The sequence below is a fragment of the Gymnoscopelus braueri genome, assembly GCF_963280865.1.
Source record: "Gymnoscopelus braueri genome assembly, chromosome: 11".
NCBI classification, from domain to species: Eukaryota; Metazoa; Chordata; class Actinopteri; order Myctophiformes; family Myctophidae; genus Gymnoscopelus; species Gymnoscopelus braueri.
This window is the reverse complement of record NC_137613.1, coordinates 21,377,187-21,399,168: the sequence shown is the minus strand read 5'-3', so window position 1 is coordinate 21,399,168 and position 21,982 is coordinate 21,377,187. Positions and strand designations below refer to the sequence as shown.

The window sequence follows — 21,982 nt, the reverse complement described above, 5'->3', positions numbered from 1 at the left end:
ATCTACAGAACCATTTCCCCTGCATGATCATCCAGGCTTCCGACTGTAACGCTGACATGTCATGTGCTTAATTATGTAGCAGACTCTTTTTTTGGGAGACTAATATCAAAGGAGCAAACACCATCTACAGAGCATGTGAACTCTCAAGAACATTTTATAGAAAGGCCTGTATACTGCATCTACTGTACACCCGTAGCTTTTATGGGGTCGCACTAGCTTAGTGGGTAGAGAGGCCATCAGGTAATCAGAAGTTGCACCGAATAGCCTCCCGGCCTGCCCATGTCTATGTGTCAAAGCGTCCCTGAGCAACGTAACCTCTAACAGCGGGCTGGCCCGAGCGCTCATCATGACCATCTGAGCAGCCATCAGCTAGGTGAAGCTGAAACTGAATTTCCCACGTGTGATGTGAACAACATGTATCCTTCACCAGCATCCTTCTGATGGTGGTGAGGTCATCCTCAATTCAAAGCCTCAGCTTCCTACAAAACAATGATGTCATGCGGATCACTGCAGTAAATACCATGGATTACTCAATGCCTCAGTGTTCATACGACACCACAGGCTGCAGGGTTAGGGGCATTGATCAGAAAGTGGATTTCACTCACAACTCACAAACTGAAAATTATCTGTGATTCTGGATGTTTTTATTCTAGATAGACAGACTGATGGATGGACAGAAAAAAGGAAATGTAAGACTACTGCCATTGTTTGTATCATTTTCATGTAAACCACAATGAATTGAAAATGAGTCCAACCCTGCAAGGCTGGCCACTTAAACCCTCTATACTTTGTAAACTATTACTTAGTTGAACGGGGTCGGCTCTGTACTTGGTCCGCTCTTTTCCTTCTACACCAAACATCTTTGCAGAAAATTGCCGATCTACCAGCACACTTGTAGAAAATGAACAAGCTAACCTTTACATGCACATAACTACAGATTTAATTAACAAACAGCACAGTATTATCTTTAAAAAAAGGGGGGGAAAGTACAAACAAGGTTCTTGTTGGCACTCATTGGCCCATCGGTGTGGACCGGTAAGTTAGCTGCTGTCCTGTATGTTTCACCTGCCATACGACTGCTCATTCAACCTTAAAAGTGCTGGAGGCGTTTGTCTTATGCATTCCCTGCCTTGTACTCCTGCTGTAACTCGATACCGCTCATAGGTCAAGTGAATCCCGCCCTGACCCCTTCTGTCATCCGCTCTTTAACCCGACATCTGTGGTTTCTAGATTCACCTTATTCTTGGATTTTCTCCAGGGCGGCGCCAATGCCCTCCTCCAGGCCGGCGTCATTGAGTTTTTCTCTGTGCCGCTGCTTCATTCAATACCTGTTCACTTCCGCCAAAGATGGTTAATTTATGAAGATACACCATCCCATTTGGAGCCACTAGAGGCGAAATGGTACACAAATCCTACAAATGGTCTCCTATGTGGCGACGGCAGATCTCGCAAAAAAGATGTTTACTGGCTAGATCCAGCGAGAGTGTGTTGCTGGGACAGAGAAGGGCTAAGGCTAGTTTTATCACTTTACATCCGCTATTTTAAAAAAATATTGGAGAAACATTTTAATAACACAAATCTTGTATGGGGTCCCTGGCAAAACATATTTTCAGACTCAGCAGACCTTGAGGCCGAGGAGTCGCGCCCGAGCGCCTCCAGGCGCGAGTTCCCGCGACGACCGGCCGATGGTCTGCTAGTCGACTAAGCGCCGTCCGAGTTATGTACCGATAGGCACAGAATCGTAAATAATATTGGTGGGGACTGCGTTTGCCCCACTGACTGCGTTTGCCCCAACTGCCACTCAAAGTGACTACTGGCCAATCACAGTGCGTCTTTCCCGGGACTTAACCAGCTCTCCACAAACGCAGCACACTCCCAAAGCTGGCCCACCCTACCCCCCTACCTTAGAGTGGAAATGGTGGGCATGGCTAGGAATAAGGTGAATACCAGTGGTTCTCAGTTACACAATTCATAGTTAGGAAACAAATGGACATGTGTAAGGGTCCATTTGGTTCTCTGTACACTCTCAAGAGTTAAATTAACACTGAGGATTTAAAAGTCTAGATTGGGGTCCCAGAGGAAAAAAATAGTATCAAACTGGGGGTCCTTGAAATTAAAAAGGTTGAGAATCACTGCTGTATATGACTTGAACATGGGAGTAGTGCAGTTGATGACCAACAGCTCTAGAAATCAATTCTGGACTGGGAATTTACAGTATGGGAGGGTCATTCAACCAGACATACGCAACTCATGGAAGAGCCGCCCGTAAAGGTCAAGGGTGATGGAGGTTAAGAGTGCCGGCACGTTGATAGATTAGCTATGTGTTGGCGGAGAGAGTAAGATAACGTAAGCAGACTGTGTGTGTGTGTGTGTGTGTGTGTGTGTGTGTGTGTGTGTGTGTGTGTGTGTGTGTGTGTGTGTGTGTGTGTGCATTCGTGCGTGAGAGAGACAGGGAGAGAGAGAGTCTGTGTGTGCATGTGTGAACTGGGGGGGCTGTGTTATTGTAACAGGAGAGAGAACTAAAGAGAAAGAAGAAGAACGCTTATAATGTGTTTGATGAAGGGGGTGGCTTCATTTCTGGATAAAGCAATTGGAGGTGGCTCTAATTCCATCAACCACACTGCAAGATGCCGAGCATTAAATAGACTCCATTTCCACTCTCTCACAGATGACAAAAGGCTGCAAAAATATAAACACCGGATTAATCAAGACCACCACCCACTGTGGCCACAGCGTGTCTATGCTTGTCCACATGTCTGTATGAGCTACTGTACTATGGAGCTAAAAATATCTAGGACAGGTCCTTCATACTGTCGGGGATGTATGTAACGTACAGTAACAGCATGTAACTGGTCAATATGGTACTAGTTGATCAGCCATGACATACGTACAGAGAATGGTCAAATCACATCTACTGTAACACGAAGGACATTTTACAATGTTTAGTTCCATTTCAGAAGCTCTGACCTTCTGATCATAATGATTATTGCTGTACTTAAAGAAAAAGAGCTGATTCTGTACACAGAATGCCCTGAATATAGCTGACAATAGTGGACAACAAAAGCAATGGTCTTGTGGTGAGGACATGCTTACCAATGAACTGAGCCTGACTGTTTAGTAGTGGTGTCAAACATATTAAGTAACTCCATTGGGAGTGTTCAGTGGAGTGAGGGAGGCCTTTGTCTTGACCACACAGGGGAAAACATTCTCAGCCCTATTCAGACCAGTGGGACTGTCTTCCATCCCTCTTCAGGGTCACATAAATGTCCCTGCCTAAGGAAAAACTGCAGCCAAACTGGTGCCACGTTTTGCCAGGCGGAAAAAAAGGGGGGGAAACTCAAGTCAAGCTTTTAGAAGGCGTCTCTCTCCCTTCTGGCTGTGTCAGCTCATTGAGTTGTGTGCAATTGTCCATGTTAAGTATCTTTCTTAATGGAGATGTAGGCAGTGGTAGAAAGTAAAATGTACATTTATGGGGCTTTCCTTTTTTTTAAAGATACTTTTTGGGACTTTTCTGCCTTTTAATGATAGTGTACAGTGGAGATGGCTAGGACACGGGGAGAGAGAGAGATGGGGAGAGACATGAGACATGCAGTTAAGATCGTCGGGAACGGGACTCGAACCCGCAGGCTACATTACATTTTTACTTTACTTGAGTATTTAATTTTTTTTGCATACTTCTACACTCTATCTCAGAGGAAAATATTGTACTTTTTTACTACTCTACAATTATTTGCCAGCTTTAGTTACTAGTTTGCAGATTTAGTTTATTCATTAAAAAACATTAACTTATATATTTTGATGTATTATTATAGGTTAACCTTTCCAGCAGGACAAGTGATTAAAATCAGCCGCACCTTTACCAGCTGAAACATTAAAGTTATTAACACATTAATGCATTACTAATTACAGTCCAATCCAATGTTATTGAATAAGAATTGTGAAATGGACCATTCTGCATAATGAGTACTTTAAGTACATTTTGATGCTTGCCAATACTTTTGTACTTTTAATCATGTTTGAATGCAGAACTTGTACTTTGAACAGAGTATTTCTACATTATGGTACAGCTACTTTCACAAGTAAAAATAAATAAATCTGAGTACCACTAGATGTAGGAAGAGAACATTGATACAAGGAGAAGTGTTTGCCATTGCATGAATAATATCACTCTAATCAACAGCCTGGAAATACCAGCAAAAAAAGAAAGAGTAATACCTGTCCTGCAGATTACTACATAAAGATCCTCCCCAGAGATGAATGGCAAGAGAGGAGAACAGTTTTAAGTACAGTAGTCCTGATTCAGACAGGGATGCAATATTGTGCAGAGTAGCCAGGAGGCCTTGGGTAGCTGCCAGCTCATAATTTAGGCTATTATGAACATTTCTTACTTTAACTACAAATTACATTTGAATTCAGGCCCTTCCCTTTGCAAGTGGGGCAATTGACATAATCTGGAATGTCCCAGTGATAAGGATAAGGATAAGGATAAGTGAGCCAATGTAATGAATCAATTAATGTTAAACATACTTATTTAATATAATCTGGAATGTCCCAGTGAGCCAATGTAATGAATCAATTAATGTTCAACATACTTATTTTAATATAATCTGGAATGTCCCAGTGAGCCAATGTAATGAATCAATTAATGTTCAACATCTTTATTTCAATATAATCTAGAATGTCCCAGACAGTGAATGTAGTGAGTGATCAACATACCTATTTTAATCTTCCAGACAAATATTGATTTTGTCAAGCAACAGAAAATCATATCATACAAACTCACATTACAGCTGTTTTGCTTTGAACTGAGAGCAAAGCTATTAGAATAGTGTCAGTAATATAGCTTCCATCTTGGATCATTATTATACTGTATAACACAAAAACACAATAATTACACATTATAAGTGCGACACGAATGGCCGTGGCAGAGTAAACTCCAGTGATCAACAAAGTAGTCAAACACAAGTTGTAACCTATACAATGCAGGGGGAAAAAAATCAACTACCACAATATAGAGGGCTGTTTACAATACGCGATATGTATCATTTTAACCACTGTCCCATTAGCGCTGTTCATCCTGCGATTCTCTCCAACCACAGTCCCATCCTGAGCAGAGGGGCAGGGCTACAGTCAGCCCAACTGTTACCGCGGCGATGCAGCATCGCAGCCACTTTGCAGCTCCCAGCGCAGACGCATTCAGTGTGCCGCATGCAGCACCAGCCTCGCACAGCACTCACCCCGGCTCTAACACACACGCTCGTTAAATCAACATTTGACACAATCGCTGCCACTGACCCTCTCCAACCAACAGACCCCCGCTGGCCGCAGCCCCCATGGTCATGCTTGGGCACAAAAGGGAACAAAAGCCTTTCATTCCTTTTATCCAAAACAACCAGCAGAAACAGAGGGCGAGAGCGGAGGATTAGAATTCCTCCAACATTTAAAACGTCAGCACGGAACCCTTTCAAACTAAAAGTTTTTTTCTCTTTCTTTCTTTTTCCTAGCTCACATCCTTGAACAGCTCACATCCTCAAGACAGCAAGGGGATTGTGGGAAACCGAGGTCGGCCCGGGGAATCATGCAGATGTCTGCTTGAGGACGAAAACTGAAGGAGAGGAGTACCTTTGAGAGAGGTGATCTCATGCTGAATAGACCTCCCGTCCATGATCTCGCTTTCACTGCTCCAATCCCTGAGGCCGTTGGTCAGTCGAGGCCGAGCGCTGCAGACACAGCCCTGAGGCAGCAGCACGTCAGAGGATGGAAAACCCTCTCTGTTCTCTTAAACTGCAGCCGTTTATTTTCTGTGCGCCTCTCCTGTGCTGCTGCTACAGTAGCTGACAGCTTCGTGTTTGGGTCCTCTCTCTCTCTCTCTCTGCTGCTGCTTGTTCCGTCTTCCCCCCTCCACTCTCCTCTCTCTCTCTCTCTCTCTCTCTCTCTCTCTCTCTCTCTCTCTCTCTCTCTCACACACACAATCCTTGTCAGCCGAGAGAAAATTGTGAAAGAAAAAAGCACACTTCCCCTCCCTTCCTGATGTTGTCCCATCCCAACCCATCCTCTCGGTGGTTCACAGGGAGTTGCCTTTAACCAATAACAGTCACGCTCAGCCATCACATTACATTGATGCGTGAGTTGGCTCCGGCCAGCCAATGCGGCTGTTGTAAAGTGAAGAATGCATTTAGATTCTTAGGAGGGAACACCAAGTCTGAAAATTAATATTAAATTGTTCAGACTTGTGCACCCCTCCGGTGCACAAGTACACATTAATTTAATATTAATTTTAAAATAAATGCCCAAAACAGCTTGCGTTGTGAGCTTGTAGCTCGGCTATTTTCTCCAAACGAGATGTTCTGTCAACTAAATTTTAAGTGGTTAAAATTCATTTTAAGTGTATAATTAATTCACAGAAGTTTAATGAATGTATGATATTTTGAATGCTAACCTTTTACTGTCATCTAGTAACTCATCGTATCAGTCAAACATCAGATACATTATTGTGTTTGCAATACACAGAGTCTACTAGTGACTCAGCAATACCTGTGCTTCAGGCAGTCTACCACCAGAGCGTTGAGACTATCAATTTTTCATAGAAGTGCTGCAGAGGGAAAGGACCTTGACATAAGAGTGGATCATGACACAGCACTTTTTTTGGGGGGGATGGTTTCATCTTTACAAACAAAGCCAAAAAAAGACAGGTAAAGGGAATCAATGGTAGTGAAATAAAATCACAGTACAATACACAATACAGCACGACTAATATAAATAAAACAATCATTTGGTCATTTGATCAATTCAATTAAACAAAATGATAGAGTGTTTGTTCATTAACAGGGGTTTCCCCGTCTCTCCATTTCTTTAAGAAAAGACATTTTCAGGTGGGTTGACATTTTCATAAAATCACCCATTTACCCATTTATCAGATTACATTTTATAGTGTACCAGTTCCAATTTTGTCTGCTAATTATTTTGTTTCATCCCTTCCAATTTCACTTGTTTATCCTATATCCTGTATGAGTTCTCTCTCCTGATTGGATGAAATTGGTATCCGGACCTGAAAATGCATTTTCTGTATACTAAAAAGCTGGAGATAAAGGAAGACCCTGTTACTGAACAAACACTCTATAGCAATGACTATATCAGACTACAGTATAGAGCGATTATTAAGAATTCATTTAAGAAAGAAATATCACTGACTCAACCTTTAAATTATATGCTGAACATACAAAATTGTTGAAAAAATTAAGTCGAATCTAGTTAATTTCCCATAGCTTACTACGTATATGTTTACTGGTCAGAATGTATTCACAGTTCAGCAGATGACAGTGAAGGTGATGTTGACTTTGACTCAGCAGTGTCCTCAAGGTTACAGTGATAAGCTGTAACCTAAGCATAATTTATATAATGCCCAGTGTCAGCTTAAGATATACTGACACTGTACCATCATCATACCAAAATATGTATGGGTGAGCAAACACAGAGTAGAGCTATCAACTGTCAAATGTTCAACACATTTGACAGTTAATAGTTTAATTTGCGTCCAGTATGTGAGGCATGCTATTCTAACCAGGCAAGACAAAAGCAGGTATTTCAAACAATGAACTGCAGTAATAGAAAGGGGCCAAGTAGCTTGCCTCAAAACAACTGCCCATTCATTGGCACATAATACCACAAGCTAATCCTTCTAATACCGATTGGCACACTTACATTAGATGAGATCACAGGCATCTATTTGGCAATGGGGACACATGTATACACAGTAAATGCCTTTTTAGGAGAACCAAAAATGCCTTGGCAAAGTGGTCTGTGTAATACCAGATTATTCTATTTGGTAACACTTTCTATGAAGCCTCTCTATAATACATTATAATCTGCTTGTAACACTATAATTATACTATAATAGACTATATTATTACACTATAATTATAGTTATAAGCACTCAAATAGTCATAACACAATTTTATAATGCATTATAATCACAGCTGTATTGCATCATAGTGTTTATAAGTCACTACAAATTGTCATTGGATGCATTAAGTACAATAAAAAAAAAAATCTGTGCAAGAACAACAAATAAAACAAAGTTGAGACAATGACTCAGGAGGTAGAGCGGCCACTTGGGAATCGGAAGGTTCACGGTTCAATACCCTGCTCCCCCTGAGTAAGTGTCAAAGTGTCCTTGAGCAAGACATTTAACCCTCAACTTCTCCAATGAGCAGGTTGGTGCCTTACCGTCAGTGTGTGAATGAGTGAACGTAATGCTCACTGTAAAGTGCTTTGGATAAAGGTGCTATATAAATGCACCATTTGACTAGAAAAGTGTGCTCCTCAGAGCACAGGTCTCCGCCCGGCCGGGTTGCCTACCCGCAAACCTTGGAAGGCAGTCTTAGCCAATTGGAATGGGATCTGAAGAATCTGACTCATATATCTTGATCACATGACCCTGGAGTTAATGTGTATGGATTTTTGGACAAAATCTGTAGGAGTAGTTGTAAAAAGTGTGTTTTGACTAAAACGCAGTATGGCAGAAAATGTTACCTGGCACAAACGGTGCCTCCATATTGCGACATGATCCAAGGAATCCAGGGAAAAAATATGTCAATTGTACGACCTATGGTTCAAGAGTTATAGGCCTAACGTGAAGTGGGCTGTCCTTGGCTTAGTGGGAATGTGCGTGCAAAGATTCCCAGCAATCAGGTGCTGCATTTTGTACAAAACGGTCCATCTCCGCCAACTTTGGAAGTCAATCTTAGCCATTCGTAATGGAATATGAGAAATGTGACAGATCATCTTGATCACATGACTACAGAAATAATCTATATCGATTTGCGTGAGGTTTGGACAAAATCTGTAGGAGTTGTAACAAAAAAATTGTTACGCAAAAATCTGTCTCATGGTGGCGCTATAAAAAGCCGATTTGAAAAACAAATTTTCCTTTGCCTACTGGGAGTGTGCGTGCAAAGTTTCCCGCTGATCGGTCCACCGGTGCTTGCAAAACGGGCAGGAGTAATAGGCCTATAAAAAAAATCGGCCTCCTGGAGGCGCTATAACAGGCCGAAAAATTAGTTGCTCACAGATCAACGGGCACACTGACACACGGACGGACAAGGGCGAAAACATAGTCTCGGCCACGCCACACATTATCCAAATTGATGTTGCAGTAAACCCTACCCATCTGAGGCTCTAAGCAGGATAAAATAATGATTTGCTATTTATCCTAATCATTGCTCATCATCGCTCCACTACAGCAATGGTTTGAGGGTATTTTTTATTTTCATGATGAAACTTGGGCAAACTAAGGAGAAATAAAATGACTGTGGCTCTGTGACTTGGCTCTGATCTGGTGTTACTGAAAATCAAGATCTGAACCTTGACGATAGAGTTACTACTGTCAACCTGCCAGCTTGGACATGTTTAAGAACAAAGGGAGGGAGTTCCCTCCCTTTGTTCTTAACGATAACAAAACTGAAATCATTATCTTTGGACATCACCCCACCTCTCCTGTCAACACCCTGGGCACTCTCACTTCCAATATCCACACCAGTGCAATTAACCTTGGCATTATTTTTGACAGATTAGCTCTGTCGGCTACTCGCCAAAATAAAACCTCATCTCCCCCTCAAACTATTTGAAATAGTGATCCATGCCGTTATTTCATCTAGGCTGGACTATTGCAATGCCCTATACTATGGCATTGACCACTCCTCACTCAGGCTTTGCAACTAGTTCAAACACTGTAACCCTATGATAGAAAAAGAGGGGTATGTTCCTTTAAGTGGTTGGCGGGCTGAGCGCACCGGCCAAAGGTATTATGAGATGGTTCTATTGTTTGTGGACTTGTGTTCTGGTGTAGAGGGAAGCGGTCGCACTGAAAGCGAGGAAGTGATATATTTTATGTTTACTACGGATGATACCATTTAGAACCCTGGCTGTTCACGTGGATTTATTTAATCTATTTTTGTTATTAAATCACCAGTTCTCCAGCACGGACTCCTTCTTTCTTTTAGCATAGAAGAAAGGTTAAGGATTACTCTGAAAAGCAAGAGGAAGGTGGTTATATTGGCACCCAACATTGTGGAAAATGTATCGCTCCGTAATCAACGCCTTCTCACAGGTACCAAAAGACACACCAGTGGCCTCACTCCATTGGCTCCCGGTTAAATATAGAATTGATTTTAACATTTTGCTATTTGCTTTTAAATCTATCAATGGTCTGGCCCCCCCATATATGGCTAAACTTTTAACGCCCCATAATCCACCCAGAGCTCTGAGATCTGCTGACCTGTCGCTACTGACTGTGCCATCAAACCTAACCCTCAAAACCCGAGGTGACCTTTTGCGGTGGTGGCCCCAGAGCCGCAGATCTCCATCCCCACATCAGATCTGCTCAGTCCATCGAGAAGTCCTTACTTAATACTCACCTTTTCTCTCTGGCTTTTAACAACCTAAATATTACGTTTTTTGTTAGCGCTTAGCCTACACGGTGCTCAATGTACAATTCCTGTTTAACTCCTATCTAACGTTCCTACCTTCTGTGTACATAGGTGTAAATGTACAATCTCGCTCTGTGTCTGTGTCTCCTGTATGTATACATGTTATGTGTTTTATACACGTTATGTGTTTTTGTTCTTTGTTTTGATGTATTGCTTTGCTTTTACCTGTGCAGCACTTTGGTCAACTAAGGTTGTGTGAAATGTGCTCTAAATAAAGTTTGATTGATTGATTGAGTTCCACTGCACCTCAAGCCAGGTTCAGGCTGGTCAAGTCACATAATGTGACGAAGATGTATTGACATCTAAATGTTGTCTTCCTTTTATTTGCACCCTAATAATAAAAGAGGCTCCAACTGTCCGAGTTGCTCCAGTGACTTCACTGTTTTTACCAGCTTGCAAGCTGGTAAGCCAATGGGGATACTTTCCCATACTCTGAATGGGCGGTCTCGTCCTCCCAAGCTATGGTACTAGACACGCCTCTCGCCTCCATGGCTACTACACACGCCTGCCGTCGGTTCAAATCGCTGTGACACAGAGTAATATATAGGACAAAATGTAAGTAAAGTACTTAGTTCATGTCTTGATCTCTTGTTGTATGTGATGTGTGACTTTGTTGTTATCACACTCACATACTTTCCTGTTTGATGTTTTTTGTCTCACCATGTACAGCACTTTGGTCAGTTTCGATTGTTGTAAATGTGCTTTATAAATAAAGTTTGATTTGATTTGATTTAGTTACTTAACACCTCTGCATACGAGCTGCGTAGCGTCCGTTCAGGCCTAGCAGTGTTGCCAGATTCTGCGAGAGAAATAAGCAACAGGTCTAAGGGAGACAAATCAGAAACCAGGTCTATGAAAACAAGCTGTGCATACACGGCAAACACACACACACACACACACACACACACACACACACACACACACACACACACACACACACATACAGAGAGAGAAAAAAGAAAGCAAGCTGGTATACATGACTGAGTCATGTCTTGTTGCTATATGTGTCCTGCTATGGTTGTCTTAGAAGCAGATACCTACAATAAAGTATCAAGTTCAAACAAGTCTCTTTCAGAGTGAATGGGAGTCTGCAGCTAGAACCACTTATTGTAGAGCACTCGTAGTCAAGGACATATATTATCAACATAAATAAGTGTTTGTAGGCCAGACCACTTAAGGTCATTGCTTTAAAAAGCAGCTGTTAAGACTAAATACTGTAGATTGTAACTACCGTACTCAGTATGGGAAGTTTTATAACATCCCAAAAAAGCAAATGTTTCACAGCTGCTTTTCATTATAATAACTGAAATATTTCACATTGCTTGGAAGCCACCTAAATAACCCCAAATTATGAAAATAGGATTTCGTAAGTTACCACTGTTTTATAGGCTATGATGAGCAAAACAAAGCAGAGTTGTTTGAGGCAAATAACAATTTGAAACGCTTTGGGTCTGATCGTCAGCCAAGTGACTGGAGACAGTCAGTTGAGGCGTTCAGTCAATGCAAGCCTTATAGAGTTGGACTTCAATTAAGATAGCATGGGACGCTGACAATATATGACCATTCAATCATAATGTTATAATCCTCTGAGGTTTTAGATCTTTTTTTTTTTTTACAAGGGCCACCTGGTTACAAATCCTATTTTATCCTCTCGCAGGGCCGTGTTGAATTCAACAGTCTCTCTGTGACCTTCACCTCTTTCAACACTGATCTCTCATCCTGTCTTTCTGTCCACATGGATGACTCAGTGAGCAGACTGTGTGCGAGGACAGTAGGAAATCCTCAACCGTGTACAGTCACCATAACACTGAGTCAGTTTCTTATTTAGTCTTTTTTAGCCAGTACATGTTACATCCTTCACCACAAGTCAGCTAAGAAATGAGTGAGAGAGGAACCACTGTCTTCTCCTCCAATCAATACCTGATCAATAACTGATTATCATGAAGAGGCTGTTGCACATATCCAGTTACAGAGGGTGTCAGGCAGAAACCTTGTATCTCTATATTTCACCTTATGTTTTTTTTCATACTGTAAAATTGTATGACAGTGTCACACAAAAGAAGCAAAAATAGTAGATCTACGCACAATGCAACGCAATGTGAAAAACTTTTAACATTTTGAAAAAGTTTTAAAGACTTGCCCAAAATATGGATGCCAGGTTGAAAGTCGTTAAGTCTGTCTGTGGGTTTTATAAATATTTAACCTACAGTATGAAACAAGAGCTTGTGACTAAGTAATGACATTATAAGGTTTATGCCTCACAGCGAAGATTGTCATAGGTATCATAGGTAAAACTTAGTTTTCAAGAAACCAATAAGAAAACAGTACAAGTTTCAGAGCTAATGTGCCCAAGACAGTAGAATCATAAGATTTTCATGAGGTCTCAACAGCACACATGTTGTACCAAACAGACAGCACAGAAATGCATTTGAAGCTATCCAGCCATGTGTGATAATAACTCATCAATGATGTGATGCAACGTGCAACGGGATGTTACTATAAACAGTTAAAACCTCCACCGCTGGAACTACGTGCCCCTGTTGAATCACACCCAAAATATCCATGCTGAGAGAAATCAGCACTGCATAGGACCTCCACTAATGCTCAGGGCTTCAGACCAAGGAAATAAACCCTCTAGTGATGACAGATGGTAAATCTAATGTAGCAACTGGAAGGCCACACCTGAAATATTATCTTAATCAGGGGAATGTTGCTATGGAAATGTGCCTTCGTGCGTAACCCAGTCTAAGCTGATAAGACAGAAAATAGAGAACTTGTATGAGAAGTTTAAGTTCTCCAATGAAATGCTATCACATACATCCTGGAGGTATAGCATGTTAGGGATACGTGACGGGCACTTGCAACGTTGTTGGATTTGAATCTGGCTCATGACCTTTGTTGCATATCTTTCGTTTCCTGTCTCTCACCCATGGCATATTACCTAAGAAATGCCCTGAAATGATCTTTGTATGAAATGTCATAGCATGGAGTGCAGCAAACATGACTCCCTTGCCTGATCAGTCGATGTTGCTGTTTACATGCAGCTGTTTGAGCTTGGTGTCAAAACTCACTCTGAAACACTGCCAATTTTCTTTCTGTCACAGGCACAAGCATACTGTATCATCACTCTCAGGCAGAAACCTTGTATCTCCATATTCGTCTTTTTATATTATGTTCATGAATAAATGCCCTATTTTATAATTTGTCGTATGACAGTGTTACGTAAAAGTAGTGAAAACAAAAGATCTGGAAGCTCAACGTGTTGCTCCACGACGTGCTGTGAGCTTGTAGATTGGCTACAGTAGTTTCTCTATTTTTGACCAAAAAAATATATATGTTTTGCAAAATGGAATATTTCACCTATAATTACATGCCCAAAATAAGGACACCAGGTTAAGTCCATCTGTGGATTCTAACTCAATTGGATTCTTTTTCCATTTCCTGAAAAAAAATTAAATACGAGGTTACCACCCGACAGTGAGGACATCATCAAGAAGAAGACATGATACGCCATTAACCCCCCTGATGGGAATTTGGTTCCACCCAATGGGATTCCAGCATTAGAATTTGGACTAGGCCCAACACACTACCAAGCTTCTGAGAGGGGTGTGTGGATGCAGGACATGCCAAGCTTTGACATTGGATTCCCTGACTGTGCCAGACAGTCAAGAGGCCTGTGAGAGAGACGGGCGATAACGTCTTGTGTGCCACACAATCTAACTTTATTAAAGTGATATTAAAAACCCAGCACAGTTGCTCCGTCTCATCTGCCCACAAATAAACCAAGAGCCTGAGGGAATCTTCCTCTGACCATTACCAAAATATTTGTTTATCATTGCTTCTCCAACTAAGACAGACAGACAGACAGACAGACAGACAGACAGACAGACAGACACACACTGTGTATCAGAATCTCTATGTTTTGGTCAAACATCTAAAGGATGTCCCAAACAGATTCATAAACAAAACAGTGACATTGCAGATAAACATCATTTATTGCGTGGTCTGATTCCCAAGGATATTTCCCTACCAAAGTCTTTCTAATAGGACACAAAATGCAGCTGAAGAATCTGAAAGAATTTCAGGAATGGGAATTGTACTTCGTGTAATTTTTCTCTGAAGCCACATATCTTTGAATTGATTGCCAGGCCACAACTATAAATACGAATTTGTTCTTAATTGTTCTGCCTGGTTAAATGAAAGAATATGAAAATAAAATTTGAGTGTGTACTGTAACACTAACAAAGCTCCACTAGAGGCTGTTCTAGGGTCAGCAGGAAGAATGTTTTGTTCCTGCACATCTATTCTGTGTGGACAAATACACTCATGACACGTTCTTTAGAGATAGGAATGAAGCAGACTATTTCAGGCTTAATCGTGAATCAAATGGCATCAATATCATCCGTCTAAAAAGTTTCCATCAGGCTCTCCATCTCAGTAGCAATAAGCTCGAGACAAAATCTTTTTCAATGTTGCTAATAAACTCCATAACGTAGAAGCCCATAACCTAGTGTCTATATTGACACTATAGCGGCAGGCAGGGCACTAGACTTTACCAATAGTCCCCCAGCCCAGGCCCAGTAGCAACATACAGTATGTGCCAACAGACTTGCGATGACATTCCTGGCATTAGTCTGGCTTTAGCGTGCCAGCATCAGGGGTGTTAGTACTATTGTTCTACACACCAGAACCATAGCTAGGCCAGGATGTCTCTGACTTGCTGCACCCTGGTTGATAAACAAAGAGGCTAACAAATGGACGTATAAACAGGGATGTGTACCCTAGTCCGCCGTGAGACTAGTCCAGGTGTGCTTTGGTATTGTGTCACAACCACACATTGATAATTGCAATATATACAAGCATACAAAAAGTTATGAATTATTTTGTCATTTATTACATCAGTACTTTTGTGTGCACATTTCCCAATATATAGGCACATTCTATACCGAAATCTATATCTATATCTATTAACCACTTTCAACCTGGCATCCCTATTTTGGGCATGTCATTATAGAAAAAAATGTACACAAAAAAAGCAATATGAATGAAGCAATTATGGCATGGTTTGAAAGATACAACTTTTAAAAGAAAACGAGAAAATGACTTTCTGAATGTTTTAGAAAAGAACTCTTCAACTTTAGTCTATGGTTGCTCAAGTGATAGTTCAATCTATCAAAGTATCTACTCATCACCTTTTACAGCCTGGCTTTGCAGGACACTGAGGATGGATACAATAAACAGTTTGTGCCCAACTGTAGCCGGGGGACCAGCCAGACAGATTTGTCTGTCTATGACATCACCCTGACAGGCAGATTAGAAAGACATCCCTTCCTGAGTCACCTCCACTCTCTGTCAATATTCTAACAGAGCAGCGTAACACTGAGCTCAACCATTTCTCGGCGCACACTGTGGGAAAGTAAATACTGAGATTGCGCTCATGAATCATTAGAGGTTAATTGTTAATTTGCCTAATTGCTTCCGTTGATGACAATCACCATCGACTCTGTGGACAGAAGTGTGTTTCAAACGGAAGGAGGAACAACTAACACAGATGTATATCGAAGGTCATCAGTCTGAATACTGATGTAATGATAGTGGTGACATTACTTTATTGATCCCACAGCACAAAATTCATTATCAGTGAAACACCACAGGTGATGGAGTACACTTAAAGAACAATCAGTGCTCTGTTCATAGCAGACAGAACTGGTAGCAAACAGAAACATACAGCATAACTAGAAATTTACATTTTGCACCGCAATGTGCACAACAAGAAATATGTAGGTCAGACCTATAACTAACCACCTAACTCAGTGGCTCCAAAACTGTGGTCCAAAATACGGTGCAAAAAAAAAAAATATATATATACATATATATATATATATATATATATATATATATATATATATATATATATAGAGAGAGAAGAAAGAAGAATAACAACAACAACAACATGACATACAACAATATTGTGTTTCAGCATTCTTCTGAGAAGCCATGCTAAAAGATGCGTCAGACTATACTTCTTGTCATGTCAAAACTATTTCAGCAAACATGGGAAACAATCCTTTACTGTCGTTCTGGGTTTGGAAAGAGGCTGGTTGACTAGTCCATGTCCAAATCCCACTACAAATACAATTAAACATTCAGTCTACTTTTAACCCCAAGGAGGCTTTGCCAAGACTTTATTTTGGATTGTTGAAATGAACTTATCTAGTATAATTTATCTTCAGAGAGGCTTGTGACCCAATGAAAGAATGTGATACTACTGCCAGGTAAAGTGGCGTGACAATTCTCAGCTTTGCCCAGGAGTTGTTCAGACTGGTACAAGCATTACAACATGAGAAACACAGATGTTCACAATAGACAGTGTTCATATACAGACCCTCCACTTCCGTGTAGCCAGCAATAGCACAAAATTACATCACAACAAAAATATATTATGTGGTAAAAACACACAATCAGTCGAACATATGAACAAATGAAGACAAAAACAGGGAACCTTACGAAACCATGTGAAATGGCATATAGGTGAGAAGGCCCCTATAAATCCTGGGACAGCCATTCTTCAGCTAACTCTGGACAGTAAACCATATCTGACACAGTGCTGCACCTGGGGCCAAGGTTTAGGTAGAGTCTAGATGTGAATAGTGAATGAAAATGATGAATGACTATCACTTCTGCTTCCAGAGGTTGTCACAAGGTGATCTGTTAAGTACAGAGACAATGGGTGGCGTACGTACAGGCAAAACACTTGTATGGACAAAGACACTTTTCAGTGTTCGTGGGTGGGAAGCTGGCAGGGGATTGTGTCCTTGTCGCTGCACTAGCGACTCCTATAAGTTCGTACGGGAAAATGTTCAGCGGTGGAAGGGATCTGGGCGAGAAGGGTCGCTGTCAGGTGAAAAGAAGTGGTTGGTGGCTCCAGGTGTGTGGAGGGAGGAATGTGGTACATGTGGTAGTCGACTTCAATTCCCCAGGCCAACAGTGGTGCAGAAGTTAACAACAACAGGGACCGCAGCACACAAGGGGAATTGGCAATGACCACATTGGGGAGAAATAAACAATAACAAATGTGTAGGTGGGTACTAGTGTAGGGCCTTCATTCTTAGTCATTTAACCATTGGCTGGAAGTAAGAAACCTTTTTAGGTCAAATGCAAAGAAAATTAACTAGTGGAACAGAAAGTAACCTGATCCCAGGCACACTAAGCCAAAATGTTCAACTATACTGTAAGAGAGATCTCTTGATATATATAATCATCAAATAAACATGTACTGTACTCAGGGCCGAGACCGAGTACGCACTGATAGGCCGGAGATTCAAAGACATCAATCATGAGCAACAACAATCTACAACAAGTCCTTTTTTTTTAAATAAATCCTGCATAGACACCTGATAATATTCCATTACTGAAACTTTCCTCGTAACACAATGTGCACCCAGACTTTTTCCAGACTTGACAGACTGAGTAAAGAGAGAATGGAAGGAAAGAGAAAGAAAAGAGAAAAAAGTGTCATACACTCCATTTCTCTTCTAAATTTCCCATTTTAACAACAACAGCTAGTATAGTAGTAAATTAGTCATCTAACATACATACTGTGTCTGTGTCATACTGTGCATCTTATTCAATTAAAGTTATTCTTTCACAATAACCATTCTACAGTACATATATATATATATACACTTCTCTAAACACTAATAAACACTATTTTTATTCATGAGTGTCTGCACCAGATGCCAAAATGGCATAGCCAGTAGCCACCGGAAATGTATACTGTATATTATATATTTAACAGTTACGGTAATATATAACGTTTCTGACAACTTGTTGCAATCCAAAATATCCTTCTGTCAGAACATTGCCACTGCTCTCTGTTGATACTAATGGGATTATGTCAGCAAATGATTGCCTGACTTGGAGCCCCACCACCAAGACACGAGAGGCCTTTCCATTATTAACTGAGGACTCATTCTCCTTAAAGGTTCCCATGGGTTTCTGTACACATGGTTGACAGTAATAGGACTGATCGCAACTAAGTCTCTGATGAATGAACTAAATGGACAGGTTCACAAAGGCTACTGCTGGTGGATAATAGACAATTACTATTGAAGGGCTTGGGACGGGAAGACTATACATCAATTACAAAGGGAAAAAAGTCACCTGGTGTTAAATGAAGATAAGAGATAAGAATAAAGATAAGGACAAAGACAACAACAAGAGATAAGAGGAGATAGAAGAGATAAAAGATAACGGTAAAAGATAAATAAGAGCAGATAAGATAAAGATAAGATAAGCCTTTATTGATCCTTGGGGGGGGGGGGTGATTCTAGTGTCATAGCAACAACAGCAGTAAAATTGAAACAGGAATAGCAAAGACTACAAATAATAATAATAATATTTAGGCTTAGATTCTGACCGAAGACACCTGCACTGGGTCTCTGAATGAATGGGTTAACATTATGTACAGTTTATAACCAGGGAATATTATGTATACACTGTCAATAGGCATTTAACTGTGAGTATCTAGGTAATGAACAGTCTATCAACAATGAATATATAAGTGAATATAAGTGAGTCTCTCAGCAGTTATCCTTAACAGGTATTCATCAAGATTCTGCAGTGTACATCCTAGTAGCTGTCGAAGGGCGCAAAATGAGTCAAAGCCGGAGTCAGGTCATGACAATAGGGGCGTTAAGGATGGGTGTAGGATACAACAGCAGTGACAACACACAACTGTGTGTGGCGAGGACTTAATTGGCATAACGACTAAATTGGGGAGAAAAAAATAAAAATAAAACAAAAAAACAACAACATAGATATCAAAAATTACTCGCTGGACTGCAATGGAATTTGCTGTGCACCTTAGTCATCCCCAGGGCTGACAAATGGCCTTTTCTGTAGTGCCACCATTAGGTTAAAACTTCTGCTTACACACAGATGTCCTATGCTATTGTGAGCCAGTGTGGCCGCAGCCAAGCAGGGTGCCGCCATTTCCCTCAAAAACTACTGGCTGGATTGCCATGAAACTCGCTGAGCACATGCATGCGAGGATTATACCTACTTTTGGTTACCCAATGGCCTCTCCAGCACCCTCATGCCAAAATATAAACTTTTCACACAAGATAATCTTAATCTAATCAGCAGATTCCAGGATGAACCCTACTGATTCTGGTGACCTCTTCTAGGGCCACGCTTAGACCAATTTCAAGTTGAGTGTAAAGGCAGCTCTCCACCGCACCCGGTGTTGGAAAGCGTCTGCTGCCGACAACCTGTTGTCGGATAGCGTCGTTCCGTCGGGTAGAGGTCCGTCGGGACCTCTATCGACGCGACGATGAGAAGCCGAGCATGTTCAGTCGTTGGGCCGACCAGTACAGCTGTCGATAGCCGTGGGGTAGTGAAGAGGGGGGAGAGAGGGGGGTGAAGGCTCCGTAAAGTGGACCTCTCGTATGCTACTGACGCCAGAAGCAAGCCTAAATAAGCCAGAGACATTTGCCCGTCGCACATTTGAACTAGATACCATATTCTCAAATCTCAACTCTCAATTGCTATACCAATCAATCAACTCCAATGCAAAGCAATGTGCTTTGTATGCTAAAAATGCTATAGTGTTTTGTTTTGGCGCGAGATGCAAACAATCGGTGTTGCCAGATTCTGTGAGTGAAAACAAGCAACCAGGTCTAAAAACAAGCCCAAAAGAAGTGACCAGTTTCACCACTTGAGCCCTATTATATCAGCTATTTAAAAAAAAAAAATCTTTAAAGCAAGCCCAAATAAGCAACTACACTTGAAATCTTGAAAACAAGCCAAACAAAAGCAAGTCGCTTATAATAAGCAGAACTGGCAACACTGGCAACACTACTGCAAACTGATTTCCTTAACACTACCACCGCCAGGCCCGTAGCCTACGGGCCGATAAATCCAACCGTAAAGCGCCGATCCCGTAGCCTACGGGCTGTGGTGCTTTTTCCTTTTTTTCGAAAAAAAAAAACTTTTTTCAATTTTCTATACGGCACATTTCATTGTAACACCACCGGAAACGGAATTATTCGGGATCACGTTTTGCCGATCCCGTCGGCCTCCATTCTAAAGCGCACACCAAAACCATTTTCTTCGATTGTAGTTTTTCTCCTCGCTGATCACTGTTTAACATAAACCGTTCTAACTACAACATGGCGGCTCCGTTTGACACGTGGTTTTCACTGGTAGACGCAGGGAGATCTCCGCGATGTATACAAACAGTGCACAGCTCAATCTTAAGGATTTTAACGAGGTCTATGGTGACGTGAAAAAAACAAAAAACAACAATAAAACGTTGGCACTGGTGAGTACATTATGAGATTAACCTCTGGCGGTCAATGTGTTAAAGCATGCGAAAAACAATTTGCCGTCAGTGGACGGCACATTGTTTTGTTGCTTGTGCTGAACGAAATGCCAACCTTTTCCAACAGACTACCAGTCTGTTGAAGTCTGAAGTAGTCTGTTTGGTGGAGAGTCACCTTAAGGAGCAGCATGGACCCCAGAGCTGTGCTGCTCCAGGGAACCTGTTGACAAGTGAACTTGTTGACAAGTTCACTGACTAAGTTGTGGGTTTTGATTATTAGTCACAATTGCCATCACTGTGAGAAGAACACAAGTATTTTTGTATTGCAGTTTAAAATGGTACAGAGCCAGGGTTGTAAGACAATAAGTAACTGAGCAATGCAGTGCTACTTTATTATGAGAGCCTTATTCCAGTATATTAACAACAGTAAAATATATTAAGCCATGCCCACGATAATACACCCTTAATAGTTACTGTTGTTGTTGTTGATACACCATTGGCCAAATGGCAATTACATAAACTACAGTACTTGCACAGTCAGAGACTCATTCATAATAAAACTAATAATAATTTCCTAGCACATGATTTCTCTGTGTACATAGTAAAATGTTAATTTATCCATTTATAACATATACAAATGTGACAGTACATTTGTATATTCCTCTCAGTGAAATTAACCCGGAGGATTTCATTGTGTAGTCAAAGCTGCAATCCTCAGACTGTATACCACAGTGTATGAACATGCACAACTCAAAGATGCTATTTATGAATGCAAGGTCATGTTGCATGAAACCGATCTGAAAAAAGTACTGGAAGTAAAGAGTGGAGGAGGGGAGGGGGTGGAGTGTCTCTGCAGCGGCAGTGGCTCAGACAAAATTATCGTAACCTTTTTATAGCTATTTAGACATGCATTCTGCTAAGCAGGCATCTGGTATGGTTGCGTGATTTGTGAACGTCTTCACTCATTGTTGTAGGTGCTTCAAGGTGCTTTTTTACACACCCAGCGGAAAAAAGCACTTACACTGTGGGTTCTGCAGAGGGTCCTCCATTATTAGTATTGTCTCAAAAATATAGTTTGCATTGTTCCCTTTAAGACTATTTAAAGGAGGAGTTCACCCCAAAAATGACTTATTTTCTATCAATTACTCACCCCATGAAGCCTTGATTTCAT

The 21,982-nt window shown here is 41.1% G+C and overlaps 1 protein-coding gene across 4 annotated transcripts in view; it reads right to left on the bottom strand.

The window, feature by feature from the left end:
- pleca (plectin a) overlaps positions 1-21,982 on the bottom strand; it is a 137,312-nt gene that overhangs the window by 98,984 nt on the left and 16,346 nt on the right. The window contains exon 1 of one of the 4 annotated variants that reach the window (XM_080442129.1): positions 5,623-5,838. The exons of the other annotated variants lie outside the window; for them this stretch is intronic. Within the exon in view, the coding sequence (XP_080298255.1) occupies positions 5,623-5,665 (43 nt within the window). The 5' untranslated portion in view covers positions 5,666-5,838. Of the gene's footprint in view, positions 1-5,622; positions 5,839-21,982 lie in introns of those variants that run through there. 4 annotated transcript variants of the gene reach the window in all.